We start from the raw sequence: 13,344 nt of genomic DNA on the forward strand, positions 1-13,344 counted from the left end.
AGTCAACTTACTTGTTCCATTGAGCTATCTCCGGAAGTCATTTCTTTTGACCCTGAAATACATTCCAAATGGCTTGGGAAATCATTGCACAGCTCCTCCAGCTTCTCACCTCTTGGCAATGCCGATGCACACACAGTAGACTTTTCTAGTCCAATTTCTTTTATATTTTGTAAATTAAGGGAGCAGTAGTTTCCTTCTTTGCTTTTAAGATCATCAAGAGCGTGTGGCTGTTCACCCACCATCTCAGTAGTAGATGATTTTTGATTCAAGTCTCCAATCTGTTTCACTTTCTCGGAATATCCATCAGCAAGCAGCTTGTAGAAAATATTTTCAAGTGGCAGTGGAATTACTTGAGATATAATACCTCTTTTTTCTAGATCACACTCTATCGGAGTTAACTCTTTCATCAATTCAAATACTCCCGTAATTTTTTGGCTATACTGATTTTGCTTAAGTATATTGAGGAGAAGCTCGGACTTAAGATTTGCAATACAGAATGGATCATCTCCACTCTCTGCTTTTAGTTCTGGTGAGTTATTCATGGGGGAAACTCCAGAATAGTCACTGATTTTAGAGTCACTGGGCACAACAGATGCTTCATTTACCAACTGTGATGTTGTAAGCCTTTTAATTAAGTTTTGAATTAAGATTTTAGTGTCTGCACAGGCTGACGGTTCTCCAACCTCCTGAGGATTTCTTTGGCCTTCTTTCAATCTACTTTTTAAGATAGCCTTTACATCCCCAACAGCTAAGTGAGGTAAGTCAGAAATCTGAGCCTCCTCTTCTTGGAATCCTGGAGACAAGCCGCCTTCTTTTTGTGGCCGTTGCTCAATTATTTCTTTCTTATGGTTAGTTTCTAAGAATGGGTAGTCAGTGCTGAAAGTATCACTGGAGTTATCATTTCTTATTCCATTTGTACAGAGTTCTGACTGCACAAAATCAGTATTTTTCCCCAGGCCTTCTACATTTCTAAAAGGTATGACTGAGAGTGTGCTTTCATTTCTTTCTGGTGTGAACTGAGGAATTTCTGTTCCTCCTTCTGAGATACTTTCTTCATGACCAAGATCATTACATTGGCCCATCTCATTTAGAGGTGAGACTTCCTGGGTAAGAGCTGCCTTCTCTTCTGCATTATTAACTCGTAACTGCAAGTGTTCTTTCATGGGAGGGGAAGCTATTAGAGGACAGCTTGGAATATCTTCATTTGATTTCACTATATCTTTTGCTTTTATATTTTTAGCACAATGTTTCAAATAAGTAAACAGATCAAGCTCTTTCTCAGGTGCATCGGTGACTGAATCTTTCCCAACACTTCTATTCTCTTCAGACAATATAATGTCTGAAGCAGTGTCATCACTGATCACTTTGGAAACCGATGAGTCAAATATTTCTTCAAGATTCTCAAATGGAACAGGACTTTTACTAACCATCATTCGTCCTTTCTTTGGTTCATCTTGAAAAGTTACAGTTGCTTTTTCAAGGCTTCCTTTCTGACTATGTTCTTCACCGTTTGTGGTTTGTGGAAATGGAAAGTGATTATTAATTGAATCAAGACTGTCCTCTATCCCTGTACTAGGTAAAAGCTGGAGATATTTACTATCTTTTCCTAGGCCTTCCATAAGCACTTCTCCTTCACCTGGGCACATTTTTTGATTTAATGTTTCATCTTCTATTGGTATATCATTTTTGTCATCTCTCTTTTTAATTAGACCTCTTCCATTAGTTTGATGATCTTTGTGAGTTACAGAGGCTACGGATGACAAATGGCTTTCCTCAGCAGGTTTTCCTATTAAACCAGGCCCAGAACAAATGATTTTATCAAAACATGAGTCGACTTGACGTGTCACGTTCTCAAAATATTGATCTCCACCTTTCACAGAGTCAACAGATTCTGGCCCTCGAATCAACTTAACCTTTGTGTTCATTAGATCATTATCTAATTCAGAAGTTGAACTGATATTAATATTATGTAAAATACCTACATGGCCAAAGGTGTTTTCTGATTCAGTGTCTTTAATGACAGGCAGCAATACATCCTTAAGGGCCATCTCGTGATGCAAGAGGTTTTCTTTGCTTTTTCCAACAACCTCAGTTGTATATTCTGGAAGGTTGCTACTTTCAGTAACTAAGCTACTTTTACTACTTGATTGTAGCTGCAAAACATTTACACTTTGATGTTTTTCTAAAGAATTATCAGTGTGCTTTTCACCCAGGAGAATCATTTCATTAATATTTTGATTTTCATGACTGTTTTCCTTTTCATTTATGGTGGTAGCACACAACTGGATATCCATATCTTCAGCCTCATCTTGGCACATGGGCTTTTCATTCTCATCTCCTGCTCCTCCTCCTTCATCATCACCATCATCATCATCATCATCATCACCATCATCATCATCACCATCATCATCATCCTGCTCATTACTGTCACATACAGAATCCCCATAACTTTCTTCTTCATTTTGTGTAGAATCTAAATGGTCAGTATCTGATTTAAATTCGTGTCCAGTTACATACTCTTCTTTTCTCCCCCTCCAACAGCCAGTATCATCAAATTTTAACGAAGCACTGAAGCTCTCTTTTCTTCCAATTTCACAATCAGTCAGTGAGGCAGACTCCTCACCTTTAGGGTTATTTGAGTTTTCCCTTTCTGATGCAGTTTCCAGCAACTGTCCACTGACCTTGTATGAGTCAACTGAATTTAAATGTATGCTTTTACCAGAACCCAATTCAGCTTTCTCGCTATCTACATGAAAATCCTGAAGAGACTGAGCTTTTGCCCTCACACTTAGGCTATCAACTAGTTCCCCCTGGGTCACCACAGAACTTTCATTCTCTTTTGAAACATCATAGAAAACATCACCAAGAGGAGCAGCCCCATCATTTTCCTCTCGTAGTGTGTCATAGTCCTCAGGTTGCAGACAATCACAATCATCACCTTCAAGAAGCAGAGAATCATGGTCATCATCTTCAAAAAGGGGAGTATCATAAAAATCATCATTGCTATCACTGTCTGTTTCTGTGTCACTCTGCTGATCATCCAGTGGTGACGTTTCATAGTCTCCAGCACTGACAGTTTCTTCAAGCAATGGTGCATCACAAAGAGGAGATGCGTTGGCATTATCAGCATCACCCCTTAGAGTCGCAGCATAGGAGTATTCTCCCACTGTGGACTCATTTTGCTTGTCTTCAGGATTCTGCTGGGAAGCAGCATGCATTCTTTCATCTTCACCATAAGTATCTGAAATATATTTATCACTGTGATATTGGACTGGAGGATCACTATAACCAATATTTAAAGATTTTTGTTGAGAGTGTTCTCCCTGTAAACTGACGTTAATAGCTGCAATTCCCAGAAACTGGTCTTGAAATTTTCCTCCCATTCTTTGACCCAATAACATGGTTTGGTCATTGAACGGCAATGGAGAGGTTTCACATTCATTTCCATCACTCTCTGTGCTATGTACATCACTAAAACTTCCCTGGTGGTTCCTCAATTTATCATGACTTAACAAGGCACTTAGCCTGGGGGAATAGTCAAAGAGAGTTGAATCCTTGTTTATATTATCTTCATTCTCTGTTTCATTCAAACCACAGATTCTACTAGTTTTTGATTTAGCAATAGGATTTGTTATCAAATCACTTGCAAAGTCTTGAACGTTTTTAGAATGACTGCATTCATCTGTATGGTCTTTTGTTTTAACTTGACTTTGATTTTCACAGTTTCTAAGTATGTTTTTGGATTCTTGTCTAGGCATGCTAACTTCTGCAAGTCCAGGCTGTGTTAAATACGATACAGAACTGGGAACATGCACACTGGATGAATTCTTAACTTCATGATCAGTTGCTGTTATATTTGCCAGGTTTTCAGACTGATAAAATTGACTACTGAAAACATTATTTTCCATTTCATTAAATTCTTCATTGATGGCATGCTCTCTATTTTCAAGGATTTCTTTATGTTTAGGTTCTCTGCTATGACATTTATCAAAACTACCTGGTGAAGCTATACTTTCATAGTTTTCTTTACTTGGAACATTATTCAGAAATATACCAGGGAGTCTTAACACATCAAGACATTCTTCTACGGGGGTGTGCTCATCCAATTCTGCACTGCAGCCTTCAAGTAGCATACCAACAGCTTCATTCAAGTCTCCATCGTACAGCAAAAGCCTTTGCCCTGTGTTTGCATCCATATAGCTATTTATCATCAAATAAGACAGGAATAATTTTTTAGTCTGCTCTGAGCTCTGAGTTGCCACCGGCTCTTCTCCATCAAAAACATCCTCTTCTTGCCTGTAATCACTGACTGTAGATGGTTGGAACTTACAAAAAGAGAGCCATCGTCTAGCATTTTTACAAGCTTCGACATCTCCCAAATCTGGCATTTTATCAGGCAGTATTATACTTTTTAAAATCGATGCTGTGTTATTATCTATAATTCCTCGCTGCTTAGCAACATCCAAACCAATGACTTGAGACGTTTCTGGGATATAAAGAGCAGCTATTTTCTGCCTACCATTCAGGATTTTGTATGCCAATTCATTTGAGATCAGCTCTTGCTGCAGGGAAGAAGACGTGGGAAATATTTCACCAGAGTGAGGCCAAATGAGTCCAACATAGCCTCGCTGAGCCTCTAGTACCAAAAGAGCGCTGCTGGAAGTGATTAAGTCACACTGGACCGCTTCGTCTACAGTTAAACGTCTGGCAGGGTTTGAGTGGATGATTCCACCTGTTTGAACCTGGTAGGTGAGAATACTGCTGGCAGTGTCTCTGTCAATCATCCCTTCTGCCATAGCTTCCTCAATAGTCATTCTCTGACCAGAGTTGCAATTGATCAGACCTCCAGAAAGAAGCTGTGCGCCCAATAACCTAAACATGGTTTCCCGGTCTATGAGACCTTCATGAGCTGCCCGTAAAATGCTGATGTTTCTTCCACATTTTAATGTTATTCTGCCTCCTCCTTGCGGTCTCACAGGTAGAAGCCGCAACCCAGTGTTTTCCTGTAAAATACTTCTTTGTATAATATCCATTAAAGACACCCTCTCAGAGGTGCAGGGGTCAATAAGATCTTTGCACATATTTTGCCTTTCCAGGACTTTAGAAAATAACGTGGAGGAAAGCAAGTTCTGTTGGAAAGCCTTTTGTAGGGTCAACTGTTCTCCAGTGCCTGGAATAACCAGACAGCCTGTGGAAAGCAGTATCTCGAGAACTCTGACGGCCATGGATTCTGATATCACGCCTTGAGCCAGAGCATCTAGCACTGGAATTGTGGTAGATGACACAGCAGAAATAATCTCCTTTGCTTGATTTAGTTCTTCAAGTTGGCACAGAACTTGTTCGTCAATAAGGCCATGACTTTCAGCATCTCTGAGGTCAAAGCATTTTCGTAATTCTGGTGCAATTAGACCTGAAATCATTAGCTGTGTCTCGAGCAACCTGATTCCTGTGTCATAGTCAATGAGGCCTCCTAAAACTGCCTGAAAGACTGAAAGGACTTCTCCAGTTGTCTGATCAATGGTGCCTGCAATCACCTTATCCAGCTGAAAGGAAAACAGAACATTCTCAGGTCAGTCCGTGAAACAAGGGTAGGCAGAGTTTCAGGAAACTCAGTTTGCTTTTTTTAAAAATAAATAATACACTTCGACAAAAAAATCCTCTACTTACCAAGGCGCAGCAAGGCTGTGAATGTTAGGCAGCTCAAATGCACAAGTGATCTATGTCAGTGATCTATTCAACAGCACAGGATGTGATAAAAGCTTTGAAAACAACATGCATCTGTGAATTGAAAACTTAATACCGTGTACATTAACAAGGTTAGTTGAGGACACCACAGAGCAAATGATGATAGTGAGAAAACAGAACACATACCTAGAAGGCAAATCATGCTTTTGCAATTGGGTGAGATTAGTCTACTGACATGAAAGAGAGTATCAAACCCCATGCTATTGATGTTTACAGCATACAGACTCCTTCACAGACAGTCGAAAACTAACAAACCAGAAAAACTGCTACATACCCCCAAAATGTGACAAATTGTGTAGAACGGTATTCCAGGGAGTAAGGGAGATGAATATAAAGATAATTTTTTGAATAGTGAATATTGTGTTGAATATTGGATATTTTGAATAGGTATTGTCAAGTTTTGAAAGTTTAAGGACAGGCCAAATGTTAAGTGATTTCTGTTATATTTTCAGAAGATACTAGGGCATCCTCACTATAAGATATGGCCTAGTATTACTCAAACAAATCTCATGAATATCTCTGAAAATCAAACAAACCCTTTAACACTCCAGGACCACCCTGAGAGACGACTCGCAGGCTATTTTCTAACATCATAGCTCTATAGTAAAATACCTAATAAAGCAGCAAAAGAATGGCTTCTAAAGAGAAGAGTTAGAAAAATGAATGATTCTTTTCTTTTACCATGCAAGGCAGAGATTAAGATGTCACAGAAACTGATGACAGCAAGTGTAAGATTGCTCTTAATAAACAACACTGAAATCTCCAAATCTGTAAGTAAACTCCATCCACGTTTTTTCTATGTACACAATTCAAGGTCATAATTATCACTGACATATACATCTACAATCATGCAATAAAACTAAGAATCTTGAAACCACTTCATGTTTGAAATAAAGAGTATTACCTTCTCCTCCACATTTACATCTCCTAAAGTCTGGGATTCTTGTAGCTGTTTCAGATATTCACTAGAGAATAAATTATAACTTTCTTGAAGAGTTTTCACTTGTTTTTCCAATTCATTTCTTTCTTCATCTGTCATTCTAAAATAACCACAAAGAATGAGAGGAGGAATGAAAGACTTCAAGTGATAAGGATGACACAGTAGGCTCATTGATTTTCTAAAGTAGAATACTTTTCTAAATAAGCACACGATCATAAAATGTAACCTCATATACAGATTGCTCAGGTCTTAGAATGGCTGTATATGAAGATTAAGGATGGCCCTAAAACATCTAAGAACCCTTCTCTCGCCTGGAAAAAGGATTGAAGGGTGTAAACTAATATATCAGCACCCTTCTAGCACATACCAATTTCTAAAATAACAATTGCTGTTATCCGTCAGAGGGAAAGATCTCATTGTCAGTCCCAACATGGAAAAAGGACAGTAAGGTGTCATTACTCAAGACGAAACTTGCTTAAGCTGAAGGATGAACGAAGAAATTTACAAGGAAATTAACCTGATCTAAAGTACAATACAAAATCACTTTGGAATAATCCTAGAGAGTACAGCCAAAAAGGGTTTAAGAAAAGGGTAGATTCCTTTACCGCCTGCATTAGCTGAAATATATGAAGTGCCTTGTTGCAAAAACTAGGACAAAAATATGAGAAATCAGGTTGCCACAGGTCTCAGCAAATAAAATGAAGAACATATTCACACACATTTTCCAAAGGTAAGTCTCAGAGAGCACTACTTAGAATGGAGACTTGGCTTGGAGTTTCCACAACTCACTAGCTATTGATCCTTAACCTCTCTGAGTCTGTTTCCTCATCAGTAATATATGGAGATAAAAAGTACATTTCAGGCTTTTGGTAAAGACTAAAAGTGACTAAAAGTGACAATTAATTAAGCTGCTAAATTTATAATGTTATATTACTAGGTAAATTTGTGGTTGAGTTCCATTTTCAAAATCTCAATTAAAATTTATCATCTTCCACCTTGCTGAACATTTTTAAGACTACTTCCCTACTTTGAATAAGAGAGCTAACAAAACCCAACATACTTGTCTCCATGTTTAGCCAAAAATAGCTGCATAGTTTGAAGGGCTTCAGATAATTGTTCCTTCTTGGTTGATATTTCTTCACTGGAAATCTGCACGGTAAAGAAAATACATTCAAATTCTCCCCTCATAAAGACTAGACAATAGTAATCTTTAAAAGACTAAGTTTTCATCAACACCCAAATGATGGGTCTATTTTCTGGGTGACCCATGTCAATAATCTATCACTTATTATCAGTGTGTAGGCCTGGATAAAAAGAGTACTTTATCTGAATGCATGATTAAGGAAAGTCCCTCTCTCTATCCATACTGCCACCATTTTCATTAGGAAATAATAATACAGCATTACATGGTTCCTGCATTTGTCCCAGCCCAACCGTGAATAAAGGTTGCCTTAACATCTCAGGTTGCCAGAGGTTCAGCACTGGCCCAATGTCATCCTTGTACATCACAGTACTCTGAAAGATATGTGAATGTGGAACACAGCTCGAAAGAGTACCTTCCTTCCCCCAACTTCCTGGATACAATGCTCCTCTTGAAAAAATTGTGGCTGAAAGTATTAAACTACAGGTCTGCAGATCAAGATTAAGTAATTTCTATTACTGACTTTCACTTGCATAAGTCACCTGTGATGGTCAGAGGACTAAAACTGATCTGTTTGAGGAAAAGCAAGAGGTTGTAACACTTACCCCTAATACCTCAGTATGTTATTTCTGAATACCTAGTATCAGAAATGGATTGCCATTCTTTGAAATGAGCAGACGCGAGAGGAACTGATGAGCCAATGAAGATAGATTTCCCCCACTGTATTCTACTTAGCGTCAATGTAAAGTCTATTTTATTAGTTATAGGTAATCATGAGGCCACATTGATTTTTTGAAAGACACATTTATTCCTCACATCAATTACTTTAAATTTCCTTTAACAGAGAGACCATCAAGTGTTACGAGAGATCCATAATGTATGCCATGACCTGCATTAAAAAGCAGCTGTCCACTTTTATGTCTACTCGGCCTAAAACTGATCCAGTGAAATTCTGGAGAATTTACAACCACAGAATGAGAAAATACCAAGGGTTTATAATCCACGTTTCCCAAAAGACATTTGTTATCCTCAGGTTTATGTCCCTATATTAGTTCTTTTCGTATTTGACGGGGGGCGGGAGGGAGAAGGTATTTTAAACTAAATATTTGCATAAAATTACTTTGAAGGTTTTGGGTTTAAAACACCAAATGTAATTGCTTTCCAACTTATTTCTACCACACTATACGAAATATTGTACACAAGACTATGAGTTAATATGGCTTTATTTCAAGTGAATAATAATTGAAGTATATATTTGGCTCCATAAACTTCCCTAGGGGGGAATCCCAGATAAGATACTCTGCCCCCTATCGCAGGCAAAATTAGACAAGACACTGAAGTTTTCCACTGAAACAGTCAACGTCTATTTCAACTAATGGCAAGTGAGCACCTGCACAGAACTAAAAAGGGAAGCTAATGATAACCCCTAAAACGTCAGGCAGGGCTCCATAGGAGGGCAGTGTAAGAAACGTATTGAGAAAAATGCTCCTTAACTTAGTGGAAATCTATTTTTAAAAATACAGCAGCAATTCCATTGCTATCACCAGCAGCAGCAATACTGGAATTTACACCTTAACTACGAACGCTCCAAGAGCTTCAAGTGGGACCGTCCAACAGACACCACGGAGCACTAACATCCCACGAGCTGCAGCTATCCAACTAATGCCAAGTAGACAGGGTACAGAAGACAGCCCAGAGAACTAAAGAATCTAGAATTTCCAGTGATTGACTGGAGAACACTTTTTAAGAAATAGAAAAGATCCAGAAAAGCACAACTAAGTTTAATCCTCAAAAATGTTCATATCCCAGTTTGTGTTTTTGTTGTTTTTGAAACTTTTCGTTTGTGCCTGTAAGAATGAGACTGCCTATCTTTATGATATGGAGTGTACGGATTTACTCGGGGCACAAAATAGGATGACTCTCCTCTTCAGGAATTCTCATCCTAATAGTCAAGAAGCAGATCTAACTATTAGGAAAAGCAGCACAGCATATTCGTTTACTAAGAGTAAGACTACTATTCATATGGTTCAGGCTCTGGAATCAGAGACACATTCTTCTGCCACATACAGGGATTTCTTGTGCAAGTTACTTAACCTCTCTAATCCTCATTATAACTGTCTATAAAAGTGGGAAAAATTAAGGTAAAGAATTAAAGTTGCTTCTGGGTGGACTGTACCGACTCAGCAAATTCTACCCACTATTCTGATGATTAAATCAGGACCTCGATGAATACCTTGTGCTTAGAGAAGGTAGACTTTCCAGCCTTCTCTCCATCTCTCAGTGTCTTGCTGATATTTGATACCCATTTCTGCAATTCTTTGGCTTTTTCAACATGCTCTTTCTTTTCTTCTTCCAGTGACTTCTGACAGGTGTGAGTGGTAGAAAAAAGATATATTCCAGTAAATAACTGTTAAACTGACCTCTCCACAGAAAACAAGAATGTAGAAATATTTTTTCATCACACACAGGTTACTGAGATATTTTATTCATTCACTTAACCATGTTTACCATGTCGCATAGCAGATGTACTTCCAAAATGTTTACAGCAGCAAAGGAAGCTGTGACAAGCATTCTTTAATGATCAGTGTGACCTCCCAGCTGGTCTATCAATACGACAAATTAAACTCAACTTTATTCATGAAGCACTAGGACATCTTCGAATTGCTGCCTTTGCATTAGCAATACAATCACAATTGTCTTGACAGAAAAGTATCAGACAATGGAAAGCTGAAAGAATCGAGAATGTCTACACACGTGTGAAAATACATAGAATGAAGAAAAATCTTTCCCCCTCCTCCACCCACCCATTTGTGACACTACTTTTAACTACAGAGTCATAACTAAGACTGTGGTAAACACTTAACATGTAAAGAAAGTTAGCACATACAGAAAAACTAAAAACTTTTTCACTTTTCAAGGTGATCTAAAACACTACAGCCTCATGCACGTGGGAAGAATTTACATCTCTATCTTTGATTCCATGGTGCTTTCTGAAGCTCTTTCAGTGAGTGCAATGGGTCATTTAATACATGGGGACCCTAACATCAGGCTGGATCTATTGAGCGATGGAGAGTTCTGAAGAGAGGATGCTGCAAACTTGCTGGAGTTCATCAGGCTTATCCCATATTCAAGGTAAAATACTTTCATTTTAGTGTGGGCAGGATTCAAAAAAAGAACCTCAAAGTTAAATGGAGCCATTATTAAGAGAAGTAAATTTTTAGTTATTTTCAATTTAAAAATTATTCTCTCTTCTGAGCAGTCAGCTATTTCCACCCCTCAGGAAATAAGTAGTGCTTTGAGTATGTGACACCACTACTAGAGTGTATATTTAACTGTCACCATCACGCTCTGGACAGATCGCATGAATTAGCATCACCGCCACACAGATTTAAACACGTTCTACTATGAAGAATAGTAGAGGCTAGAAATTCCTGTCATCAAGGGCTCAGATACTTCCAAGAGTTTAAGTCCGGTGTGGAAATCAAAATCCGCTTTTTCTAAGGCTTCTTTATATGTCAACTTTCTTTTTGTTTGGGGACACATTATATTTCTGACATACGACTTTTGATCTTTGAGTTTGGTAGCGATGAAGACATCTATAATACCTACTTGGAGAGCCTCTTCTATCGACAGCCGGGACTGAACCTGTGGCTCGATCAGGCCCCCTGTCAAGTACTGAAACTCCAAACATCGGACTCCCATTTCCTTACTGATGATATTTGCATTCACAGCTTCCACCACTGACATCATTTTGTTAGTGATGGGGTGGCCAATCCCTGCAATTACTAATTCACACTGTCGCAGCTGCTGGGCAAATCCCTCATCAACCAGGCCTCTATGCAAAGCTTCGGCCACCCGGTACTTTTTCCCCATAAGAGGATCTATTATCCCCCCTGTACTGACTTGGGCTTCAAGGCATCTGAGGGCAGTAATCCGATCGACCAGATTTCTACGGGAGGCCTTGAGGACAGAGATCCGTTCCCCACTAGCTGTCAGCCAATACCCTGCAATAGGACTATGCAAATCCTTCTTGGGAACTAACCGGCTCAGCAAAGAATCGGCGAGCTCTGTAAGAGTGATGAGGCCTTCCTGATACTTTTTGACCAAGGCTCTGTCAATTGCTCCCTGCTCTATAGCCTCATTAATATTGAACTGTAATCCTGTTTTAGTGTCAGTCAGCATATGAGAAGGATGCCCATAGGATTCAAAAAATGTGGCTTCCTTCCACTGATATTGCTGCCCTGAAAGCTCAAGGTACGTACTCTTTTCGATTAGGTTTCTCTGGAAAGCTTCATATGCAGTCAGTTCTGCTCCCGTCTTAACGTCTACAACAGAAATCCTATGAGTTTTTGCTACATTGAGATTGGAAATGTTCCTCTCTCCAAATGGAAACAGAAAGCACTGGCCATCTACATCAAATACACACATTCGCAATAATTCTGAGTAATACAGAGCTTGCTTGTTATTGGGATTAGGAAATACTCTTGTGTTGCTAGATGGCTCATGTAAAAATTGGAGGATGGCATTATTTAACAACCCTTGCTGCAGAGCAATTTCTGGAGGAACGCGAATGCCTCTGACAGGGTCAATGACACCCCCACTGGCAATCTGGGCCTCCAAGATGTGTTTACCTTTTTGTCTGTCAAGCATTCTATTTTCCATAGCTTGAAACACTGACAATGTCTTACAAGAATATGAATATCCCAGGGCTGCCTTCTCTGCCTCAAGGAGCCTAATTTTGAATTCGGGGTCAACAACTCCTTTAAGGACTGCATCTTCAACAGAATAGGTATGACCTGAAATGGGGTCAATTATAAAACCCGTTGCAGCCTGAGCTTCTAAAAATGCTAAAGCTATCATTTTGTCTATTATAATTTTCTTGGCTGCTGAAGCAAACGAAATCTTTTCTTTTGTGGATTCTAGGTAAAGCCCTGCAATTGAGGTGGGTTTCGTCAAAAACTTGCCAAGAGTTGTCTGAACTTCTTCAACAGTCTTAACACCAAGTCGCAGCTGCTCAATTGTTTTCATGTCCAGAAGCTTAGCTTCAACCAACTGCCTGGCAGTCACAGTTTGCCGGAGCCCTTGGAATTTAAATTCGTCATCCCTAACTAAACATGCATGATCGCCATCAAAGTTCTGCAAGGTTTCTGGTTCTAAGCCTTTCTTAAGAAAATCTTTCTTGAGTCCACCTGACGCTCTGCACCCTTCAAGCATCCATTCTTCAGCACTGGGAACTTGGTTCTTTTCTTGTTTTAATGTCGTGACTTCTGTATGCATATCATACTGCTTGTTCTTAGCTATCTGTAACAGGAATTTATAAGATGTTACAAGTCATCTAAAGAACAATATGTCACTTTACCCATTCTTAATCCAAATATAATTCCTAGAATAACAAAGATAAGATAAGTAAAGAGAAGAAAAATTTCAAACCAAAGAAGGTTCAGGAACAAGTAATATTATTCTGAGAGTCTAAAGTTTACTTCAGATGACAATTAAGGTATTAAAATGGTACGTTTAA

The 13,344-nt window shown here is 38.9% G+C and overlaps 1 protein-coding gene across 42 annotated transcripts in view; it reads right to left on the reverse strand.

Annotated features, from left to right (window-relative positions):
- DST (dystonin) overlaps nt 1-13,344 on the reverse strand; it is a 440,625-nt gene that overhangs the window by 127,687 nt on the left and 299,594 nt on the right. For 35 of the 42 annotated variants that reach the window (XR_011530133.1, XR_011530132.1, XR_011530131.1 and 32 more), the window contains 4 exons: nt 10,060-10,188; nt 7,746-7,834; nt 6,650-6,785; nt 12-5,543 (listed from right to left, as the gene is read on the reverse strand). Coding sequence is in view for 39 of the 42 variants with exons in the window: in XM_070586342.1 (XP_070442443.1) it covers nt 12-5,543; nt 6,650-6,785; nt 7,746-7,834; nt 10,060-10,188 (5,886 nt within the window). In the remaining 3 variants the exon portion in view is untranslated. Of the gene's footprint in view, nt 1-11; nt 5,544-6,649; nt 6,786-7,745; nt 7,835-10,059; nt 10,189-10,295; nt 13,128-13,344 lie in introns of those variants that run through there. The other 7 variants (XM_070586335.1, XM_070586336.1, XM_070586339.1 and 4 more) reach the window with 2 other exon arrangements.

This window comes from Equus przewalskii, chromosome 19 (genome assembly GCF_037783145.1).
Source record: "Equus przewalskii isolate Varuska chromosome 19, EquPr2, whole genome shotgun sequence".
Classification (NCBI taxonomy): Eukaryota; Metazoa; Chordata; class Mammalia; order Perissodactyla; family Equidae; genus Equus; species Equus przewalskii.